We start from the raw sequence: 24,790 nt of genomic DNA on the forward strand, positions 1-24,790 counted from the left end.
CCCACTACCGTCCCACTTTAGCGTCCCACTACCGTCCCACCTTAGCGTCCCACTACCGTCCCACCTTAGCGTCCCACTACCGTCCCACCTTAGCGTCCCACTACCGTCCCACTTTAGCGTCCCACTACCGTCCCACCTTAGCGTCCCACCTTAGCGTCCCACTACCGTCCCACTTTAGCGTCCCACTACCGTCCCACCTTAGCGTCCCACTACCGTCCCACCTTAGCGTCCCACTACCGTCCCACCTTAGCGTCCCACTACCGTCCCACCTTAGCGTCCCACTACCGTCCCACCTGAGCGTCCCACTCGAGCGTCCCACCTGAGCGTCCCACCGTCCCACGTCCCACTTCTCCAGTATGCCCTCCTTGCCCACTTTCTGCCCACTTTCTAACAATAAGATTATTATCCATTCATTTTAGCGGTTTACTGGTAGCCTATATCGCTCTACGACGAATGGATAAAGACAGTGGAAAAATTAATTATGGCATGTACGTCTTGCATCGATTTATAAGGTAATTTATTCTTTAATTTCTAAGTTCGTGTAAGAGTGTGTCCTTTAGTTTCACTGTTTTTCGCTGCATTGTATATATGACCTCAATATTGGCCACTAATTAAGTTCAGTGTCGGTAGATAATTTGCAAAGACGAATGGGCTCCCTTCAAACTTATTTTAATTAGTGTCACAGCAACTTTCTACAGGTGGCAAGGATATGCCACGCCGGAAATGCCTACTTTGTTTTCTAGAACAACTTTTTTTCGAATGAAAAGCAAATATTTTTTGCAGGGCAAGTCTCTTTATTTGCCGTGACGCAAGGTTACAGAAAACCCGTCCATCGTTGCAAATTAATATTAGAAAATTAGCTACTGATACTTACTTAATCGCGCTATTAGGTTTTTGCGGAGAGATAAATAGTACAAGAAAGAAGTACTTACCCAGCTGGCACACAACGTTGTTTCAACGTTCACCTAATGTTATATGGACGTTGTGAACGTTAGATAAACGTCGAAAAAACGTTGTGTGCCAGCTGGGTAGTCTCATTCTTATTACTTCATACTTTTCTTGCTTATATAGATTGACACCACCATACATGCTTGCCATCTTATTTTGGAACAATATCGTACCTTGCTGTACATCTGGTCCAAATGCGAAGGCAACCCGTGAAAGGGGAGACGGGGGTGCTTGTAACAAATATTGGTGGACTAACTTATTGTATATCAATAATTTCCACCCTGAAAAGATGGATGAAGAGGTAACAGCCTAAATTAATTATAATGAAATCAAACCATTAATTTAGGGTGTTAGGGAAGCAAAGTGAGACTCTGTACCTCGACTGATACTACAAAAGGGGGTAAAATATAATAATATTATTTTGATAAAACTAAATGTCCCCAAATTGAAGGCCAAGGCAAGGCAAATGGCAATCATTCGAGTTTTGAAGAGGTCAAGCAATAGAGGGCAATGATACCCCCAAGGTAAGGTTATCCCTAGTAGTGGAGCATCAAAAACCGTTCGAGTTAGACGAAAGGGGTGCGCTATACGGTTTGCCAACTGAAAGGATCAGAAAACTTGATTGAGTTATGGAGAATTCGAGTTACAGAAGTTCGAGTTGAATAATTCACTTTAGAGCATTAAAACAATGCAATTTAATATTATTCTTTACCGTCTATCCAGTACCATAGGATGGCTAAACTTTCTCATTCCCGCTGAACATTCATGATGTATCTCCCGAAGCTTTGCGCTGCTTTCAATAAGCAACCGGCTGGTGACTTTGGCAGCTTAGCAAGTTGAAGCTTTCTATTTACCTACCTAGAATTTCGGTCTTTTCCGTTGTAAAGTAGCGATAGAGTGCTGCTTTCCCGTGCATACCGGCAATCTGCTGCACACAAGTATGTAGTCTCGGTCTTTTCCGTTATAGAATACCGATAGAAATGTTTAGCTATTCTACGGATATTGTTCTCTTCCATTCGGATATTTTTCAGTCAGTAAATTAATTTGTTCCTTTTATCTCGTAGTGTTTTGGTTGGGCTTGGTATTTGGCAAACGACATGCAATTCTATTTAATCGCACCAGCATTTCTCTACGCTTTCTATAGGTGAGTGTGTTAGTTCTTCTTGGGTTTAAACTTAGGCTAATAAGCTAGTCCCTTTACGAAAAAGTCAAGTTTCAAATGCTCAAAATGACGAATCAAGAACATATTTTTTCGAGGTCCTTTATTTTTTTAAAAACATCGTTATCTGGTATTCGATGTTAAAATCTCTTCAGACACGCTGAAACTCAAAAAGTCATTTAGAGCTCGAGCGTGGGTGGCCGCCAACCATCATCAGAATATCAAATGAAAAACATTCAAACAACGTCTAGACTTTAACGTCTAAATAACGTTAGATAGATGAGCATTAAGTTGTACATAAGCAAGGACAGGGGCCGAGAATTAGTTTGAATTTTAGAAAGGACTCAAACAGTAGAAGTACGATTTGGCGAATTTGACTCCTTTAAGTCCTGCACTAGGTTATGCTTTTTATTTATTTGACACTATTTCCTATACAGGCTTGAACGTCGTTTCGCTAACACGAGATACCGTCATTTCGGAGCATTTATTGTTACAGCAGTTTGCTGCATAATTAGTGTCATTATTCGAATCATATTTTTCGAAGTCAATGAATATCCAGCTCTAATCACAAAAGGTCAAGTTCCCGGACAACCTTACCCGTAAGTAATGCCATTGTTCAACCAATATGCTCCAAATATAACAAATCATACATCGTTGAAAAGTTAATTCAGAGAAACTATCACTATTTGGAAAAATAATTTCAAATATTTTTGCAAAATGAAGATGAAAAATGAAGAAGAAAAAAATTCTTTGATGCTATAAACTTACGGAGGGCAACTTAAGGTGGGTGACCTGCCTAGGAGCGGCTCGCTTTAGGATAATTTTTTTAGGTCTCCCAAAGTGCACTGTTTCCCATTTGTGGACAAAAATTTAAATGATTCACCATAGTGTAGATTTGGTTACTTTTGCTCCATTTTTGATAAATTTCTCTACACTGTAAGGTTCCAAATCGAAAATACATTCGTTTTCAGATCGAGTTTTTATGTATTACACCTTTTCGACTGTAGCCGCCAAATACCGCGCGGGCATTTATTTTGTCCGTTTAATCACCCTAAAACTGAGAGTCATTTTTCGCACGTAAAGACAAAAAAGGATTAAATCGAGTTTAGGGTGGTAAATTAAATAATAAAGTGGCACGCGCCTGACTGCACGACAACGGTCAAAAAGTTGTATTAGTTTCTTTTTTCCTTAGAATAAAAGATAGACAAGACCAGTTATACATCAAACCGTACGCCCGCATTCCACCTTACTTGGTCGGTTTGTTTCTTGGTTATATCTTGTCCAGGAAGATCAGAATCACATTCCGAAAAACTGTATGTATCATTTCGATTTATGATTGGCCAGGTGGCGTCGATACACCATGGCTCTATTTTGTCGCCAACACTGAGTCAAAAGGGTGTCTGATAAGCGCTATGATTTCCTTATCCTTCTACCCTAATATAGAATCGCATGGTTTTTTTGCATCTTTGCTTTGGTGGAACGATTTTCTTTCTGTATCTTTTGAAATTCAATAATAAATCTTTTTCCGAACAACTGTATTGTATCTTTGTTTTTGTTGCAGCTTATCTACACTCTTGGATGGCTGATGGCTATTGGCCTCGGATATGGCGTCGTTTATGGGCCTTACGAAGCCGCATTCAAGGACCCTTTAAAATTCTTCAGCAAAACGGAGAATGTTGTTTATGGTTCGTTCTCAGCTTTTGCATGGTCTCTGGCTGTGGCTTGGGTGATCTACGCTTGTGAAACAAATAACGCAGGTACAAGAATCTGTTTTAGAATATGTAATAGACTTACTTCCGGGAAACAAGAGGAAGAATTCATGGTGACACATGAAAAAATATAAGGCTTTGATCGCTAGCTGTGTGTCTAGTAGTTTACATTTTTACAACATCCATTATCATTATCAAGAGGCAAGGCGAACTAAAAAATGTTTTTTTAAGATTCATTTCAAAAGAAGTTCAAAGTCGTCAAGTACATCGTATCGAGCGATAAAGCCTCCCCTCCCCGATAAAGGGTCAGAGCTCTGGCTAATTCGAACTTCTTTTTATTCAAAATTTTAGTCACCATAATAATTAAAGGCCACTTTTTAAAGATAACTTTTTCTTCTTCAATCTATTTACTATTGGAACAAATTATTTTTCCCTATTCGATTTGGAATTATAGAGAGTCAGCCTGTATACAAATTTACAAAGGGAGAGCCTTAACCCATACAGTGAATTGTACAAAAAGTCCTCTGTTTTCACAAAGTTCTGATTTCATACCGTTGCAAAGAATAGGTAAATTGAGCCAGTTCCATAATATCTGATAAGTGTTTAAAATCATTCTTTATAGGACTGATCAAGAACTTCTTATCCTGGAAATTTTGGATTCCATTGAGCCGGTTGACGTTCGGTGCATACTTGATGCATCCCATTGTTTTGTTATGGTATGGCGGGATGCACGAACAAGGATACCATTTCCAAACTACCATGATTGTAAGTTTTTTGTACTCTGATCTTTATATAACCAGGCCTGGCGGAAGCGGGGAGACTGGGAAGACTCCCCACTTTTGGAGCAAATGAGACTTCCTAGAGAGTATTATCTCATTTAAGCCTTCAGTCTCCCCACTTTTACGGTTGTTCCGCCGGGCCTGAAAACCCTAGAGATAGGTCAACTCTTCCCCTTCTCCCCGAAAAATTGATGTTATTGGTACCCTCCGTCAGAGGCATATTTCAAACAGTATTTACAATGGCCCGGAGGCCACTATAGCTTTATGATAGACTGGATGGCGCTGATAAGTGGCCCGGTGTAATTTGGCAAACTTTATTTTGGGCTTTGCTTGAGGTGGTAGCAAATCCCATGCCACTAGATCCAGTCCCTTTTACGGAGAAAAACAAACAGAAAGCTATGACCAATAGACCAATTTTTTTCAAATTTAGGAGGTATTTTCATCTATTTATCATAGTTTCATAAACTTTGTTGGGGTTTTAGAATATATTCCATTGTTTTAGTGTTTTTTAAGATTTTTGAAAACAAAAGTTAAAAAAATAAAGATGGCGAAATCCTCTTGTCTACTTCACTGGACATCAAAATCATCAGAAAGCAAAGTCCAGTCAGAAGTAGACTCTAGCCTATATTTACAATGGCTTGATTGATGTCAACCGGTGCTTCATCATAAATTTCTGTGATAAAGTAAACCTAGTGCTCTCAGTGCAATTAGATATCAGATTACAAAAAGCTCCATTGGTCCATCTAAGATTATACTCTGGGATCCTTCAACCCTAATGCTACAATTTGTTTAAGTTTAAGTTTACCTGGGTTCGGCTAACTTCAATTGCCTGCAAGTGTTATAATATAATTACTTCCAACACTTGAACCTCTCTTATGAGGTGTCTTTTCTAATTCGAACGTTCAGTGCTCGAATCTTTCTGTAATACGAACTAAAAGATTTGTTCACTTAACCTAGAAAGTCGCATATTTAGAATCTTTCTATAATTCGAAGAAGGTTTTTGGTCTCTTGGAGATCGAATTAGTGTCAACTGTAATTTCGAGCTCCACACCCTTTCATTACATATTGCTTTTTGTTTTCCAGGCGTTCGATTTTGTGTCAAATGTTTTCTTTTCTTACGCATGCGCGTTCATTCTGGCTGTTACCATGGAAATACCCGTTCTCAACTTGGAGAAATTGATCTTCTGAGGAGATTGGGCACGAATTGTTATCATCCTCGCCGCTGTTTCCTGATGGCATCAGATGATAATATTCAGTGTGTACGTAAATAAAGCTTACGAATGAGGTTTGAATTATTCATTAATTAAGATAAACATGTTTTCTATATGATGAGATTAAACTATATATTAACATAGGGCTTCGATGGTCAAAATATTAAGAACAAGTTAAGCTATTTTTAATATTTTTGCAGTTTAAAACACCCAATTTCTTAGGATATTGCATAGAAATACTACTCACTAAATGGTGAAATTAGGAACATCTTTAGACCATTTTTAAGCTTAAAACTCAAAAAGCTAAGGAAATATAAAGACTTCAAAAGAGTATAGATGTTCTTATAAAAAAAGTGTATTACTATTAAAGTCTATTTACGATAAGTGTGCACTCTTTTTTCATTTACCTATAACTTTACAAGGAAGTCTTTTTAATCTTTATAAATTTGGTATCGTTGGAGAGATATTTGTGAGTGGAACAATTTAGAATAAAAAAATCTATAAAAAAGTTCTAAAAATGAAGATGAAAATGAAGAAGAAAAAAATGAAGATCTTATAGAAAGGTGCTATAACTATCATTTTCACTGAAGTGAATCCTTGATCATCGAGCGTCATTACTGTGAAAAAATTTCTCAAAAATAATCATTCAGTCAAAAGATATCAAACAAAGTTATAAGCTACGTCTGAAAACGCTGTTTTCTGCTTTTTTCTGCTGTTTTTTGGGGTCAATCACTTATTAACTTTGTATCATAACTTTATCTTGAATAAATATTTTAGTAAAATTTTTTCACAGTGATGACCTCCTAAGATCAAAGAATCTCTCCAGTGAAAATGAAAGTTACAGCACTTCTCTACAAGATCTTCATTTTTTTCTTCTTCATTTTCATCTTCGTTTTTAGAATTTCTTTAAAGACTTTTTTATTTCAAATTGTTCTACTCACAAATTGAAATATCTCTCCAACGATATCAAATTTTTAAAGATTGAAGAATTCCTTCGAAAGTTATAGGTAAAAGAAAAAAGAGTGCACACTTATCGTGAACAGACTTCAACTTTACACCTGTATTACTATTCAACTATTACACCTTTCGTGGCATCATTGGACCATTACATTACTCATCCTCGACACGGAAAATTGTTCTTCCCAAAGAGGTTTGGACACCAGTGGTGTATTATAATCTAATTGTATATAAAAAGCCCTAAAGTAAGGCTTTTATAATAATTCGCTTATAATTTTCAGAGATTTTTATCAGAGTTTTAGATTCAAATGTACTTCATCTTATTCATATCTATTCATAACATCTTTTTGTAAATTTGTGTCTGATTTTAATTATTGTAACTATTTGTAGATAAAATTTGATGATTTACTTATATGATTTTAAAGATTTTATATGTTTTCCATGATATTAGAAATTTTATATTTATAAAAGTGATATCATTCTCATAGTCTGTGATAACTGAAAAAAATGGTTGGTGTAGCTTATTTATTTATACACGTTTTTTTTTTATTAGAACCTAGTTTATAAGAACATATAGGCTAAAATTCGTCGAAAAATTAAGAACATCTTAAGAACATGCCCATCCTTAGTTTGGAAAAAAATGACGAGAAACTACAATTTTTCCCTCTTTTTAAGCAGTTTTAACCGAATTTAGGGTTGGATCTTCAAAAGTCGAGAGTCAAATATTGTCCAAATTTTGCCAAAGTTAAGTGCTCTTTATTTTGTATCATATTGTCGATTTAGAGTAGTGTGAAAAATTTTAGGCTGAAAATTGCTAAAAAAAAATTGCTAAAAAAAATAAGCACATCCAGGCTTAGCCAAATTTTAGGTGTTCTAATAAAAAAAAAAACGTGTACCCCTCCCCACAGACCCACTAGGACCCCCCTCCTACTGGTAAGATTGGCCAAAATATCGTCCACAATGGAAAATTATACTCCAATTATAATCCCCGCTGATGATTATAAAAAGAAAAGAGTTGCTCACTGTAAAATATTGTGGCTATTTCTGCCTTCATACGTTTTTTTTCTGACTTTAAAACAATGTAATTAAGATCCCCAGCCTTGAAGAACATGGGAATATCAATCGAATTTCAGTTCGTCATTTTACCCCTTCTGTTCGAGAAGAGTGTGTTCATTTTCCTTATTCTATACACGTTTTATTTTTTTTAAGAAACACACTTTTAAGAAACATGAGGCTCAGAATGCCTAAAAACTAAGAAACATCTAAGAAACATGCTGAGAATGAGAAAATAACATTTTTTAATTCGTTTTTTAAGAACCTTCCAATCCAGCCTTCCATGAGACTGATTATGTCAAAAAGTTTAGAAACATGTAAGAAACATTTAAGGCTCAAAAGGCCGATTTCTTAAGAAACATTGAGGCTGCTTGGTAAAACTAGTTTCTTAAAAAAAAACAAACGTGTACTTCCTTTTAAAAACCTCTGCATAATTGTCTTAAAATAATTGACTTTAAATTGTCTTTTCAGGAGACAAAATTGATATAAATTTTTAATATTATTACTAACACGTTAAAATACAAAGAAGGGAAGATCTTACTAGAATTAGTCATTACTGGTCATCTTGGTGCGATATACTGGTTCATAATATAGCAACGTTCACGGTTGACATCGTACAACAACAGCATACTATCCTCTATTTGCATGGTAAAATGATGTGTTTATTGAAAACCATTGAAAGGAAAGGACTGGGGCTGATCAAAGAATCTCAACTAGGAGCAGACAACATTCAAATAACATCCATTGAACGTCCATGACATAACTTTGATCTAACTTGGATAATTCTTTGATGAGTCTTCTATTGCCTCATATTTTGTGTTTATAATAAATACCTTATCTTCGATGGTCCTATGTATCGAAATCAAAACTCTGTGTCATGGATTTTAACCCCACCCCCAGGATACTTATTTTTGGCACTTCTTTGGCCGCTGGGTGGACTGTTGGGGCAGTTGGTCCTTCTGTTTCACCTGCCACCACGCTACCTATATCTGCATCTTATAAAGTTCTCTAACAATTTCATGCTTCTTGTAGACTTAGCTGTACTTTCTGCGGTTTTGGATAATAATCGGGATAATAATACCCCCTTCTCACCGACCAGGTAGGATTTTTTCGGCCAATGAGGACAAAAATTCAGAAGCAGCCAACGAGCCCTTTTCCCCGAAATATCTGTTTCCCTTTTCCAGGAGAGAGCTTTTTTTGAAAAATGGGGAAACAGATCCGACTTTCTAGGAGAGACCTTTTCCTTAAAACTATCTGTTTCCCCGCTCCAGCTGATGACGTCATCAGAGAGAAACAGATCAATATTTCTAGGAGATGACATAATAAATTGGGAAACAGATATCTGTTTCCAAAAAAGATGATATTGCATTGGAAACAGATTGAACTTTATGGGGAAAACAGATATCAATAACAAAAAGAAAGGGAAACAGATGAAAATTTCCAGGAGAGGGGAACAGATATCCTATTTGGGAAAACAGATCAAAATTTTAATTCTGAAAATTGTGGAAACAGTTCAAATTTTCTAGGAAAGATACTTTGAGATTAAAAATTTAGGTTTTGCGGAGAAACAGATCTTCATTTCTAGGAATAAGATTTTTGAAATATTCGGCCAACAGATCAAATTTTCCAGGAAGGCTATGTCTGGGAAACAGATATTTAAAAAAAGGTCCTCGTTGGATGCTTTCGAAAAATTGGAGGATAATTTTCCACCGGTGACAATATTTTGGCTATAAATCTAACTATGTGTCGAGTGTAAAGGTCAAAATCAGCAAAGATGAGAAAATTGCAATCTAGGGGTGTAAGATTTAGAAAATCTTTGCTTTAAAAAGGTTTGCCTGAAAACGGTCGACCGAAATGGTTGATTTTTCGTCAAATTGACTCAAAATTTACTAAATATTTATTGCACTATAAGGGTCAGATTTCAAAGATCTAATGTTGGGCCGTACGTACGGTCGTTTTATAATCGAGTGCCCCCCCCCCCATGGGGAGCTATTAGGGTTCCTTGATTTCCTCTCTTCAATATTTCCCTATAGGATGAAATCGATTACTTTGCGCCAAACTTTGAAATTAATTGCATGGTTTCTTTCCTTTTCGAATGTTTTGATTTTGCGTTTCTATGCTTTTGTTTTCAATTATAAATGACGTAAGGTTTATACTTAGTGCGTTGTTGATTGGTTCTTTACGATATCAACAAGGCTTACGATTGGTCGAAAAATACTAGAAATCACCAGAGCGTGAAATTAGAACGGATAATTAGACTCACAAAATGAAAATCGTTCTTTCGCGTCACGAGGCCTTCATGAAAATACTGTTTTGAAGATGTTGAAAAGACAAGAAGTGGTTCAGAATAAAGTTTTTTTAAATTTCCGGATATTTGAAAATATTGGAAATATTTGTTTTCTTCTCGTTCTGTATTATTTAACCAAAGTGTCAGAGGTAAGCGGTTAATAATGTTTTTATTTTCGTAATTTATTTTGAAATTCAACGATTCCCTCTAGGAGTTAGTTCAAGGCATTGACGCATGTGGGATTCCCTATCTTCATAGGAAGATACCATGTGGATAATTTTGAACCTTCCTCGTCCTTTGAATGTTTATGTTTATGTTTCTTTTCTTTGTAGTTGATGTAAAGTAGTACAAATTGTACTTAGCTCAAGGCTAATCAATATCAACTTTTAATTACAAATCTATCTAAAAGGTTGATACTCAAAATCACGTATTATTTACAAATTAACTTAAATTCAATCGATAAAAAAACCAACGCCATGGATAAAGGTGTGACAGTTTCGGCAAGGACAAGTAGTGGGCAGTACCTTTACGGCCAATCACAATTTTAGCTTCTCAAATCTAAAATCAGCCTCTCAGATTTGGAATTCGGCTTCTCAGATTATAATTTCAATTTCTCAGTTTTATGATATCTTTTTACTATTAAAGTTTTTCTTCTTCAAAAATTAAGAATTGATTATTTTGCTTCTCAAATCATCTTTCCAGCTTTTCAGATCATCTTTTCAGCTCCTCAGATCATCTTTTCAGCTTCTCAGATTAACTTTATAACTTCTCAAATTGAATAACTGTGTTCTAATTCAAGTTGATGCCTGAGTTAATGCTATTGGGAATAAATATAAGCTGAACAGCTGATTTGAGAAGCTGAAAGACTGAGAGTAAAAATTTGAAAAGTAGAATCGATGATTGGCCGAAAAATACCTCTCATGGGGCCTCCATTGCTACTTCATGATAAATTTTTTTGCCTTTTTTGCCTTTGCGTAGAACTCTTTATTTGCTTTGTTTGCATTTTTAAGACATCTTAGTTTCGGACGATTGTGACCAATCTCTATTTGACAACCTTAAAGGGCCCCCTTAAAGGTCTGTTTGATACTAAAGTCTGTTCACGATAAGTGTGCACTCTTTTTTCTTTTACCTATAACTTTTGAAGGAATTCTTCAATCTTTATAAATTTGGTATCGTTGGAAAGATATTTGTGAGTGGAACAATTTGAAATAAAAAAGTCTTTAAAAAAATTCTAAAAACGAAGATGAAAATGAAGAAGAAAAAAATGAAGATCTTGTAAAGAAGTGCTACCATAACTTTCATTTTCATTGGAGAGATTTTTTGATCTTAGGAGGTCATCACTGTGAAAAAATTTTACTAAAATATTTATTCAAGATAAAGTTATGATACAAAGTTTATAAGTGATTGACCCCAAAAAACAGCAGAAAACAGGAGAAAACAGCGTTTTTAGACGTCAATCAGCTTATAACTTTGTTTGATATCTTTTGACTGAATGATTATTTTTGAGAAATTTTTTCACAGTGATGACGTTCGATAATCAAGAATTCGCTTCAGTGAAAATGATAGTTATAGCACTTTTTTACAAGATCTTCATTTTTTTCTTCTTCATTTTCATCTTCATTTTTAGAACTTTTTTATCAATTTTTTTACTCCAAATTGTTTCACTCACTAATATCTTTCCAATGATACCAAATTTATAAAAATTGAAGAATTCCTTCAAAAGTTATAGGTAAATGAAAAAAGAGTGCACACTTATCGTGAATAGACTTTAACATATGATATATTGTTCGGATTTTTTTCATAGTCTTTACAGAGGGTGTTTGAATTCTTCGATTAGCAGTTATTCATTTTGGAAATAAAGGCACTGTTCTTGGCATATGATTATTTTCTTATTATTTTTTCCCCATTTATAGGGCTAATCAAAAGCTTTTTGTCGTGGATGCATACTTGATGTATCCCATTGTTTTGCTATGGTATGGCGGGATGCACGGACAAGGATACCATTTCCAAACTACCATGATTGTAAGTTTTTTAATCCTTTTAAGCTTCACTAAACTCTGAAATAAAGACTGGGCAATCGTATATCTTCGTTAATCAAGACAAAAAGTTTCAACTTTTAAGTGTATATACTTTCGCGGGTACTAAATTTTGGCTTGTACTTAAAGTACTTAAGCACAATTTTGCGAAATTTAGTGATGTTTAAATCTTTCAAAAACGTTAAATCGCAAAATTAAATTCATGAGTAAAATCTTAAAATAGGTGAAACATTTTTTTACATTATGTTACCCTTTGTTACCATTTTGCTACAATTCTGATGCTATTTTTTGTACCTAAATACGTTGTGTTTCAAGTATAATCCGGGTATCCGCTGCCTTCAGCCTTAACTCGTAGGACCAAAGTGTCGCTCCGGGTAAAGGGGGCTGAAAACCTCGCACCTAGGGCCTGCCTCACTTTTTAGTAATTTTGAATATAGTTCAAAAGCAAATTCAACAAGTCACAGGGATAAAGCGAAGAAAGAACATAGACGATTAATCTCCCAAAATGTGACATAATTTTGCACTGAACGAAAATTTCCATCGCAAAAATTTCTACAATTGAAAAAAATTCCTTAAATTTAACTATGATAATCACAAAAGAATTCTCAAGAATAATTTTTTCAAAAAAATGATGTTTATTAGTTTTTCGTTGTTATAACTTTAAGATTTTTAATGTAGGCATTTGCAGCAGGATACCATGGGTTTGATTTATAGACTTTGACATCACGAAAAGTTCTTGGTTGATTATTTTGAATTCGATATTTCTCGTCTCCATCAATTTTGATTGTATAAAAATAAATTCCTTGAGTGTTTTCTTCCTGTTTAATGTTGATGTGAGTGTATTTATTTTTTGGTAAATCAGCCGCACTTGTGTAGCAGTGGTCGTAACTACCATCTATTGATGAACAGACGCGAATTTTGAAATGACCAGGCTCAAACCAAACTGCCGGAATTTGGTCCCCGTATTTTGATAACTTTCCACCAACCGTTACGTACAGAACGTTTCTCCAGTCGGTCGGTTTCGTTCCAAAGGGTTTGATATCAAATGAAACTTCATATTTGGGATAATATGTGCCGAATGTTTTAATGATATTATCTCTTTTGATCGACTCATCAGCTGAAAAAAAACATCGGAAACTATGCTGCAGTAATCTCGTAATAGATCGTTCATCTGTGCTTACCAGGCTCTGCTCTTAAAGGGATATGGCGAATGTGACGATCTTTCGCGGTCGTTTAGCCAAAAGCGTGAAAACCTCGTTGAAATTTGCTTGAAAACGGAAGCGACTGGGCTCTAATTTTGATTTTGGTGCGATTGTTTAGCTTTAGCCAATCACTTCTCTCGAAAGCTCATTTAATATTCATCCCAAAACTGGATGAAGAAGATCAAAGTGGTGCGCCAAACTGTACACATTCTCTTATGGAGCCTTTTAAAGAGAATACGTGCCATGTGGGGAGTATCATTGAACATTGATTGTAATTGACAATTTATTTATAGTTAAAAATGCAATTTACTCTGTCCAACTGGAATTGCCTAATCAAAATTTGTAAGAACGAATTTGTAAAGTTACCTGCAGTGGAAATTTTGACTTTAGAATACAATGGGCCACCTTGTATCTCTCCTTTCTTATTAATGAAAACAGCTGTCAAGTACAAAATCATAGATTCTTGAATATTTTGAATGGTGACTTCAACTTGAGCATTCTTCTGGACATTCATAAACAATGTATCATTGAACTTTTCTTTACCAAATGCAGTTATTCCACCAATGTCCTGCCAGATTGATTTAATTTGCTGGTTTTCATTGGCTTGGTAATAAACGGTTATCCAATCTACATTTTCATTGGCCATTGGGATCAGTGACCACTTCATAGTGAAGTTTGAATCTTTAATCGCATCCTTTTGATTATGTGTTGGTAAAAGTCGACCGCACGAAACTAAAAGAATTAATTAAGAACATAAAGAATTGAAGATTTGTACTAAAGTCTGTCTCAATGTATAACTTTCGATAGAACTCGCATGAATTGTGGTTTTTTTGCTCGTTGGAAAGATAAAAAGGAGTGGAATATTATGAAATAGAAAAACATCAAAACAATATTTGAAAAACGAAGATGAATAACGAAGTTAGAAATATAAACTCCATCGTTAAGAATGTCTTGAAATTTTCTCTTTTTCCAAAGAGTGTTTTGCTTCGTCTTACAAAGTTCGACTGAACGTTCAACGTTACAATATTTCTTGGCCAATCGATGTTTTCAATTATTGTTCGAAAATTCTAGAAAAACCCATTGTATATTCTTTTAGACTTACCTCCGTTGTATGATTGTCCAAAAAAGCAAGGGGTGGATAAAACTAATGCAAAAAATACTAGCGATCTCATTGTAGCAGCCATTTTTATCTAAGTCATATGTCTTTGTATGATTTTTTCTCGATTTCTGCGAACCCTGATATACCGTTCATATTTGTTTATATATTAACTGCTACTGTAAAACAATCATACAGTGCAACCTGAGACAAGAGTTTACGAGGAAGACAAACAAATGAAGTACTTTTGACAAATATTAGTTTCCACAGGTCAATATACAATCTTCTTTTTATAAGAACCAGTAAATTTTTGATGAAGTTCGTCTGTTCTTAATTTTTCGATATTTTGAGCCTGAAACTGATATTATTGTATTCTTATTTCTAGGTTAAAACCGAGGTATTTAAATTTTAATACCATGTTTTAAGTAATGTATTTTACCCTTGTTTGCTCGAATTCAGCCATTCCAATATCACCATTTTTCTTAATTTTCGGTATTTAGCTATTGAATTTTTCTTACATGCATCTTTTTTTATAAGAACAATCAAAATTTTTGAAGCCTAAAAATGTTAAAACCATGATCTTACTTTCGCCATTTTGTGACAATTTTCTGTGCAATTTCATAAAAAGTTGGGTGTTTTACAGTCCGCATAGCCCGGCGGGTACTAGGGTTGCGAGCTGACGGGGGGGGGGGGTGCCGCCCGTCTTTCGAACTTTGGACCCTTACCGGGACTAAAAAGGAGAAAACAAAGGAAAATTTGGGGAATTTTACGACCCTTAGCGGGACAAATTTGACCAAATTTCGATCTTTCAGGGGGTAAAAAGTTGAAGTTTTCCTATTTTTCCGACCCTTAGTGGGTCTGAAATTCGATTTTCTGATTTTTCCGACCCTTAGCGGGACTTTAGAAGTCCAAAAAAGGTACCCTTAAGGGCGGCACATACCGTACCCGCCATTTGCCTAAGTACCCCCCCCCCCCCGCCGGGCCGCATAGCTATGAATTTTTCTTCTAATACAGTTTGTTTCTATAAGAACACGCAGTAACGCGTAATTAACTGCCATAAACACTTCTCCTACAATGAAAATTCTTCTTGACGACGGTATCAAAAACACAAGTATAGGAGCAATAATGTTCTTTTGGAAAATGTAAATTACCCTTGGATTGGAGTGATAAAGTTTTAGTTGAGCTATTCGATGAATGCCGAAAATAGTTTGCTCCGTCGCAAATGCCCGGGAGATATCTCTAATATGAAATGCCGATGTTGTACGCTAAAACAAGTTTACCTGTAAATTCATTATACCTTCGACAACACTTCAATACCACACACCTATTGTCCTAATACCCATTCACGCCTTTTAAGGACTTAGCAATTGCTATGTTGAGCCCTTCTAAAATTTTGTGTTTTTGGAATTATAGTCCAGGAAGTGAGTCAGTCAGAAAGAAAAGACACTTTTTTATTGCTACTGGCAGTTTCATGCCAGTTTTGCGACAATGGTCCAGGAAGTGAAATTTTACGTCAAACGACGGTATATATCATGTCTAAAATTTGTAATAGTTATCGGACATTTGTGAGTAAAATATGAGAAATATTTTACGAGTCCCGCGATTTTTCCGTACAATATTTCCCAAGCCTTTACTAAAGGCCCTTTAGGCGAGGAAAATATACGGAAAATCCAGAACCAGTGAAATATTTTCATATTGTACGAGTAGATGTCTGATAACTGGTTTATTGGCGACCCAAAAAATGCACTTTTTGTGTTGGAGCAAAACACTTAGTAGCAAAGGGACGTTAGATTGCTGTTACTGCTACATTGCAATAACATCTTTTTGTCATTTTACATATTGTACATGTAAAATACAAGATGTATTGTACTCTTCTTAACCAATCAGATTGCATATAGTTTTTGGATCGCCAATAAAATATTATTGTCATCTGTACGAGTGGTAAGAAACTCCTATTTAAGAAGAAAATCACCGGCAGAGCGTATAGGCAAAACTAGGCTATGAGACGTAGTCAGGGAACAGTTACCTTTTTTACCTCTGAAAACCCTGGATTGGGTAAAGTACAAAGTAAAAAACATCTATCTATAATAGGCTCTGTGACCTTAGATACACACATTTATGTATGGGTAGTACCTCTACTCCGGATAAAATCTCCACACATTTTAAAAATAGATTTGCAAACGGTGGCTCATTAATGCATCATCATCCTTTTAGAAAAAAATGTCTACACGTTTTTTTTATGAGAACATCCAACATTTTTGAAACCTTGGGATATTTTTAACTTTTTGAGTTTCAAACCTAAAAATGTTCTTAACTTCGTCTTATTTCGCCATTTTCTGAGTATTTTTGACCATTTTCTTGAGAAATTGGGTGTTTTTAGAGTCTGCAAAGCCTTCTTAACTTAAGGTTCTTAACTTGTTCTTAACATTTTGGCCATCTAAGCCTTATGTTCTTATATAGTTTCTTTTTATTAAAAAAACGTGTAGACTACTTCACTCACTGACCACTTAATCAATCGCTTATTACAATTTGTCAACCAAAGATAAAAAACACGTCCGAACCAAAGTTAATTAGGGCGTCGTTTAGAAAACAACCAGTAATTAGAAGAGGTATTTTTGAACAAAATTCATTAGATATCGTGTCAAGACATTTTTGAATACGACCTTATAGAATGCTTTTTGCACGTGTAAATCAATGCAGGCGGTCCTGTCAAAAGAGAGACTTCGTTCAAATCTTCGTTCTTTTTATATCCTTCTTATATCCTTCTAATTTCTCTATATATTTCTCTAGGCTGCGCGCATCCCCGAAACCGATTCCATTATTTATCTGATATTCCGATGGCGGATTGGCGGCCGCCCACGCTAAAGCTCTAAAGGGAGCGGGCCAATTTCCCATCGGAGAGGAATGATTGTCGGCCTTTGTTGTGCCGCATCCTCAGTCGGGTTCAACAGTCCTGGCCCGTAAACTAGAAATATTTCGGTTGGACCCGCCAAACCCCGATAACAAGGGCTGGGTTACCAGACCTCCCGCTGCAAAATTCTTGACGCGGTCTCGCAAAATCCCGTAATGTAAACCTTCCAGATGTTGAAAATTTTCCCGACCTTCAGAGCTTTAGCGTGTCGAATGAAAATTTCACCATTTGGGTGCCAGATAATTCCATTATAGGAAAATGTGTATCGTGTATAAAATTTCCGTCCGAAAGAAGGAGAGTCAAATTAGTCCAAATTTGTGGAATGGCAATGAAAACACTATAACTTGAAACAGGCTACCCCAAATTAGGGGTAGGCTTCTGCTCATCCTCTAGCGAAAAAAGTTTCTTATATATAGGAAGTGTATCTATAGAGGTCTGCGATTCAGACTAAATTAGGGGTAACTCTCGAACGGGAAATCTATACACGATAAGCATCCCCTATATAAAACATATCAGAGAGGGTGTTTGTCTCCTAAAACAAGCGTGTATTACTTAAGTTTACTTTTGCCTATAAAAATTGACAATCTTTAATTCAAGCTTATCTAAGACTCGTACCAACCCCCATATCACTCTATCACACAAACGATTTTATCATCACTTCTTCGAAAAAATTTTAACCTCCCCCCTCTCCTGGCCCAATGAAGTAAAAGTATTTTGCCCTCTCCTTTTCCCTTATTAATTTTCTCGTTTACTAACATTATTATTTGGACCTCACGGACGTTGAATAAACGTTTCAATGTAGGACTATACACGTGTCGGAAATCTGTTCATAACTATGCTATAGCATGCTATAGTTACATACGAGGCAATTACTAATCTTAAAGTTACGCCGACTGTATATAAAGAGTTCCCTGAAGAATGTCACTTGCCGCTCTAATCACCAGACAGGAGAACACTTTATTTCTTAACCGATCAATTACGTTGTTTAGACAAAACACCAGAAATTATTTGGGTAATTTTTCCATTTCGAAACAGCTTCCAAAACAAGACCACCACGAATTGATGTCCTAACAAGGAGGTTTTTCTTGGGTTAGTATTGACGCATTTTAAATGAATACACGTTTAAATCTGGTTCGATCACGTTACCCTTTATTTTAATTTTTAACTTTAGATTATTTCCTAAAGGCTCATTCAAATTCACTCTAAGATCTAAGAAACATTGATCATTTTCGTAACTATGGTACCATTTTTGGACGTTAGTATTCATTTCTAGCCCTCAGCTTGTTTAACAAGGTACATTTTGTCACATACTTGATACCAATTTTGTCTAGAAGGTCCCAACTGGCACACAGCATTGTTTCGAAGTTTATCTAGCGTTATATGGACGTTATGAAAGTTAGATAAACGTCGAAAAAACGTTGTGTGCCAGCTGGGTAACACTGGATTGCATCCTAACAGTGGTGTTGTGGGGAAATCTTTCTGGAGGGGCCAAAGTCATTTTTTTTAAATGGCGCCTCCCCCCCCCCTCCCCCCCAATTTCCCAAAGTGGTGCCCCCACCCACCAGTTTTTAAACTTTTACTAATTCATTTGCCTAGGCATAATGAGGAAGGAAATATTTAGTGGAGAAGAGTAGATATATCTTTGATGAATGGGAAAAGGAAAAAAAGGCCCCACCGTATGGTTGGTGCCGACTAGAAAATTTAGAAAATCAACTGCCAAGATACCCTAAATTACTAAATAAAAATAGACAAATTTGACACTTGCTAGAGTGAAAAGAAACTTAAAGAAACAATGTGTAATGCGAGCGAAGCGAGCGAAAAAATTGGTGTTTTATGGTTTCAATATTGTTGTCAGCAAATTGGTCTTGGGGCGCCGTTAGATTTTCATTTAATAATGCTATATTGTACACAAAAAAACTTGTAAATTAGCTAGATTGCAAAAAAGTTACCAATTAAACTGTATTGCGAGTGAAGCGAGCGAAAAAATTGCAAGTATTTTAAAACTATCTCAGTAAAAGTGATCCTGGGGCGCAATTTAAGGCGCATAAAGTAGGGTTTTTAAGATTGGGGCGTTTAAAAAAATCTCCTTTGGCGCCCCTTGCTCTTCGGGGCCCCTTCAAAAAAGCTCCGCTGGGAGGGGGGCCATGGCCCCCCGGCCCCCCCCCCCCGCATCCTACCGCAGAGCTCAGATTTATTACATAAACACTTTCTCAGCGACCCTATCCTCTTCAGAAACTGTTCTATAGATGGAGGATATGTTCACCAGGGTTCTCTAATTTTTCTGATTTAATACGTACTCTAATTTGACGCCTACCTTCTTTTTGGTTAAAATGAAATTGGTAATGTGGTACTAAAATTCCTAGTACTTTATCTTCTTCTTATTATTCCGCGTGGTAAGCCTCAAACATGAAATCGTAGACTGCGGTATTTTCTCAAAAAATGGATAAGGATAACAATTTCCTTGTCAATATTAATGACCTTGATAGAATCATAGAAACCTCGTTGTTCATGGGGGACGGCGCTGCCAGTACTTGCACAGTTTGACCGATGAACTAATATTATGCATTTAAACATTTTAAAAATGTTAATAAGGAAAAGACCATTTAAGTTATTAAATTAACTAAATCTAACCTCTCCATCAGAGAGAAAATAGGTTTTATCCGCAATTATTGAATAATTGTCTGTATAATACATATGATTGGAAGATAACATCTTCGCTGTTGACCCAGACATAAGTTAGAGCCTCTTTTGAACCTCTTTTAACATCTCTATAATTGGGTCGAACGGTACGCGCAACTTTAGAATCCTTTAGAAGAAGTCACCTTTGTTTTTTAAGTTGATTTTAAATCTTAAATAAACTGTCACAAATCTAATTGACGATAAGTACAATAATAAAAAAAACGTCTTCTCAATCCTTGTCAAATCTCGTTCTATATTACTTATCATCTTTGTTCCTTTGGCCATAGTCTAGCAAGCTAGACGACTAATTCAGACATAGTAGGAATAAAGAAAAAAGTAATGGAGGGAACAAATTTTAGTCTATACAAACTAAATCCCGTAACAATAATAGTATTATCATATAACGACTATACTACTGTATTACACGCATTATGAACGACTCCAGTCTAGGCCTTTCACGATCCCATCGTCTACATGGGAATAAGAAGCATGATAATTTTTGAAACGGGAAAACAGCCAAGGGTATTGACTGTTGCGTTTACACTCTGTCCGAAATTCTAATGTCGCTATTTTTCCGTTTGCCACCAAGTTCCAGAACACATACGATGTCAGAAATTCTCGCAGAATAAATTATCGCGGGATTTAATTTCGCTGTTTTTTTAACAAATCCGCGAAATCAAATTCCGCAAAACACAAATTTTCTCAAGATTTAAAAAATCACCAATGAATTACTCTTTTTAAGGCAAATAGTCATATTAGCGAGGTTAAACAACCGCAAAATTAAATTCCGCAAAAATTTCTTCGCGCGAAAATTTCTTTCCAGGTATTTTGTCATTCAAATTTAATTCTGAGTAAAATCCTGCCCTTGTTATCGATTTTTAATTCAATTTATGTTTTCTGCATTTAATATGTATTTTATCAGCTTCTATCACTTTAGTAGATAGGAAATGATTTTATCTCGAATTTGTGATAGTTTTTATGATATTGCATAGCCTGGATGTCCAAGCTCATAATTTTAGAAAAAATAAAAACTACCTCAAAATACAAAGTTCTAAAATTAAAGAGCTTTGTGCAGGTAGATCAGTCTGATACAGAATGTTTGAAACAGTCTGTGTGTGAACCCTTTTTGGCAGACTTTCTGAACTGAACCCAGGCAGACACGCATAATCAACTTACCAAAAAAACTCTTTAACAAGCTCTAAAAACTTTCAAAACTACTAAAAGGCCCTAAAAGCCAGGGGGGGGGGGTCGGTACTAAAATTTCAGACATCATGACTTTTAGTGACGTGGTGGTATTACAAAAAAAGCCTAAAAGAATTCTAGTACCATGTGTACTAAAATCCCAAATTAGGTGGGGTCTTCAAGAAATTTAAGAAAAATTTTAGTACAAAAAACCACCAAATTTTAGGAAATTTAACTATTGACTGAGCATTTTAGGCAAAATGAAAAAATACTCTCTATATAAGATTTAAATACGTCCCTGTGTCACAAATTAAGCAAAAATTTTGTCCCCGGTGGTAAAATACCCTTGAATTTCAGCCCCACTGGGAAATTGACTTTGATTTCATCCACACTCAAAATTCCATGTTTAAAAATTGCACTCCAAAACCATATCCCTACTGGGTTTTTAACCTCGGAACAATAGAATTTCAATCCCCATTAGCATTTCAATAGGAAATTTTATCTCAGAGGAAAAAGGTTCCTCTGGGGCTGTGAAACACCCATGTTTCAATTTAATTGTTCTGCTTTTATATATTATGGAATGAAAAATGTTTTCGAAGTTGAATGCTTTGTTTTTTGTAAAGAACCGTGGATAACTGGATAGAAAAGAAATAGCAAGCTGTAAATTAGAGGTGAAAAATAACCAATCAATCTTTGCAATAACTAAAGTAGAGCAGAGCAAAAGTGTCTTGACTGTTTCTGAGTCTTTATCTAGAATAGATAGAGATATATCAGGTTCATTGACAGCTTAAATAACCAGAGTTGGCATTTTGTTGAAAGTCCAAAGACAGGGCCGGCGAATCAGTTTTGAAAGTGGAGGGGCCAAATAGTAAGTGTCTAAGGAGGCGCCACCATGGTTGGTTGGTTTTTTTTTTATTATTAAAAAAGTGGGGGGCCATTTTAGTACATGTGTACTAAAATTCCTTTTTCAAAAATCGTTAAAAAACCTTGTAGTACTCATATATGTCTTGGATTTTAGTACGGACCCCCCCCCTGTAAAAGCCACATCAAAACATCAGCCATATGTTTTCCCACCCAGGGCAACCAAACTGGAATAAAGTACATCCCGTACAAGGCGCACGAAAATTAAAAAAATACGAAATACAGTTGACGCTCTCTAATTCGATTTTCTAAGAAGATTGGATTTTCATCGAATAAAGGAGTATCGAATAGTAGAGCGTTATAATGTCTTAACAGATTTATTCAATCTGATGTATCTTGTACGTTAGATCCAGTCTGGTAAGATATCATGAAATTCACTCGCATTAATGATTGATAAAGGATAATTGTATGTCTTTTCAGCATTCATTAGACATGAAACTTTGTACGGACAATAAATCGTCTAAGGTCGTAGTGCACTTTTAAGAGAATGTGTTCCTGTGTTCAAAAAAATTATCTCGAAAGACTCTCTTGACAAAATTAGAAATGCTACCAAACTCTAATAGGTAGTATTTTTTCTTGTTGTCCCCATTGACTTCCAAGCCCGAAGGACTAGACTCGAGACTCCAGGATGGGAAATGAAACCACTTCTTTCCCATCCAGAACGCCCGCGCGTGTTTTTTACACATATGCCGGATCGAAAGTGAAACCCGTCGCTAGATTTCAAAATGGGAACTTTTCAAAAAGAAAGAAACCACTAGATTCGATGCGTCGTCATGATTGTGGCGCGTTTTAGGCGCGTTCTGGATGGGAAATAAGTGGCTTCACTTTTTCTTGCCTGGGAAAGGCTAGAGTTCTACTCAACGGTTTTAGTTTAAAGGGGAAAACTATGAAGGGGAAAGGTCTGCTTATCATCATTTTTTAGATTTAAGGCTTGAGATGATAGGTTCTGAGTCTTGCAATTGGCGGTGTAAGAAATTTGAAGCCAATATTTAGAAGCATAGTAAGAACACTCTGAGGTTTGACAGTGGACGCTACCTAGAACATGCAATTTAGACTACACTAAAGTGCTCTAGTAGGTTTAAAACCAGAGAATTAAGAAAATCCAATTGTAGAACATCTTTTTATAACAACGTTGTGTTAGTCTGTCCCGCCCTACACTAGCTACACTAGCACAGATTTGACTGCTTAGCGAGGGAAACTTTAAAAGATTTTAATCATATGTTAGCATTCTTAAATTCCTTTATAATTTAATTCCATTTAAAAATCTGACTTCGCCATCAACAAGGAAAATTATTATCAAATTACCCACTTCTATTATTGTAAAATTGCCCAACTAATTGACGACCTTTGTTTGCGAAGCCGTGCTTGAGTGGGTCTTAAGGAGAGATAAAGCCTTCCTATGACATAACTATAACATTATAACTAGTACATAGCTTACACTAACATGCCACCGCAGCAATATAATATTTAAAAAATTCTATAATAAATTGTATAATCATAACAATGTCAATTGCAAGATTATAAGAAATGCATGGGGACAAAAAAATAGTAAGTAACTACACGTTTGGTTAAACGAAGAAATAAAAGATTTTCTTTTTTCCTGAAAATAATAACAATAACACTCCATCTAAATAAATAAAAACGATGGCCTAGTTATAATTAAGGTTTCGACGAAGACATGAAAAAATCTAATTAAAAGAAATGACTCTTATGTTTTGCAAGCTAAAGTTTATTCCACTTAAATTGGCATTCATTTTTGCTATCATGTGGAAACCATATCAGAGTAATTAGACTACTCGAGAACCTAATAAACGTACAGTAGCGAATAAACGTACAGGGTCGAAAATGGAGGCATGCAAACCTAATTGAAGGATCTTTTTAATGAGGTTAGGGAGTAAATATTGGGTAATTTGCTTTCTTTTGACGAGTAGAACAAACCTCAAAAGTCAAAGATGGATATTTATCATTAGAAACAAAAGTAGGCACTTGAAATTGAGGAAAATTTTTGTTAAAATTAATAAACGTACATGTACGTTTATTAGATACCCGAGAGTATCTTCCTTGAGAGTGGTTTGTACATGGTAGCAAAACAAACTTCCAATTTACATGGAATAGATTTTAAATGTAAGACGGGTTCAAGAAATGAGCTTGTCGGAACAGGTTGACGAGATAAAGCTTTTAATGCTTTAAAGATTGAAACATAAAAAATAATCAGGAATAATTAATTGATTTGATTATTGATTGATTTAATTACTGATTGATTGATTGATTGATTCTCTATTGCTACTTTGCCTAATAAACAATAGTCAAGAGGATACTGCGGATAAAATTTATCAAAAAGTTCTGCGCCATCTTAAATAGGGCGAAATAGAAACCAATCCTAGCTAAGGCCCGGACTCCACTCGCCTACGCTTTGATTGTACTTCTCAAGCAAAATCTTTTATGTTGTTGGTCAAAAGAAAAATAAAGATATGCCATTGTGGTCCATTCAGACGTACAGTCGAGAAAAGTTGAAATGCGCCTAATTTTTTTTAAAGTGCATAGTACTTTTTCATGATGCAATCTTTTCTCCAAACTAAAAGCTGATTGAATCCATTAAGATGATCGCAGCGCAGACAATGAAGAGATGTGCCTTCAGGAAGCTAGACTTTTTGAGTTTA

At 35.6% G+C, this 24,790-nt stretch overlaps 3 protein-coding genes across 5 annotated transcripts in view; 2 read left to right on the forward strand and 1 right to left on the reverse strand.

Moving 5' to 3' along the window:
• LOC136811226 (nose resistant to fluoxetine protein 6-like) overlaps nucleotides 1–7,279 on the forward strand; it is a 32,287-nt gene extending 25,008 nt beyond the window's left edge. The window contains exons 12-19 of the mRNA XM_067067840.1: nucleotides 420–512; nucleotides 1,072–1,249; nucleotides 2,013–2,092; nucleotides 2,545–2,706; nucleotides 3,300–3,420; nucleotides 3,669–3,864; nucleotides 4,439–4,581; nucleotides 5,679–7,279. Coding sequence (XP_066923941.1) covers nucleotides 420–512; nucleotides 1,072–1,249; nucleotides 2,013–2,092; nucleotides 2,545–2,706; nucleotides 3,300–3,420; nucleotides 3,669–3,864; nucleotides 4,439–4,581; nucleotides 5,679–5,783 — 1,078 coding nt within the window. The 3' untranslated portion in view covers nucleotides 5,784–7,279. The remainder of the gene's footprint in view (nucleotides 1–419; nucleotides 513–1,071; nucleotides 1,250–2,012; nucleotides 2,093–2,544; nucleotides 2,707–3,299; nucleotides 3,421–3,668; nucleotides 3,865–4,438; nucleotides 4,582–5,678) is intronic.
• Nucleotides 7,280–10,110: 2,831 nt separating this feature from the next.
• Nucleotides 10,111–24,790, forward strand: part of LOC136811225 (nose resistant to fluoxetine protein 6-like) — a 51,333-nt gene continuing 36,653 nt past the window's right edge. For all 3 annotated transcript variants that reach the window (XM_067067838.1, XM_067067839.1, XM_067067837.1), the window contains exons 1-2: nucleotides 10,111–10,252; nucleotides 12,017–12,125. The gene's annotated coding sequence lies outside the window, so the exon portion shown is untranslated. The remainder of the gene's footprint in view (nucleotides 10,253–12,016; nucleotides 12,126–24,790) is intronic.
• On the reverse strand, nucleotides 12,483–14,576 carry LOC136811227 (uncharacterized). The gene is made up of 3 exons (XM_067067841.1): nucleotides 14,444–14,576; nucleotides 13,708–14,073; nucleotides 12,483–13,256 (listed from the first exon to the last, which is right to left on the reverse strand). The coding sequence occupies exons 1-3, from the start codon at nucleotides 14,523–14,525 to the stop codon at nucleotides 12,778–12,780; spliced, it is 927 nt and encodes a 308-aa protein (XP_066923942.1). The 5' UTR covers nucleotides 14,526–14,576; the 3' UTR covers nucleotides 12,483–12,777.

The sequence above is a fragment of the Clytia hemisphaerica genome, unplaced genomic scaffold (genome assembly GCF_902728285.1).
Source record: "Clytia hemisphaerica strain Z4C2 unplaced genomic scaffold, Clytia hemisphaerica genome assembly, whole genome shotgun sequence".
In the NCBI taxonomy this organism is placed as follows: domain Eukaryota; kingdom Metazoa; phylum Cnidaria; class Hydrozoa; order Leptothecata; family Clytiidae; genus Clytia; species Clytia hemisphaerica.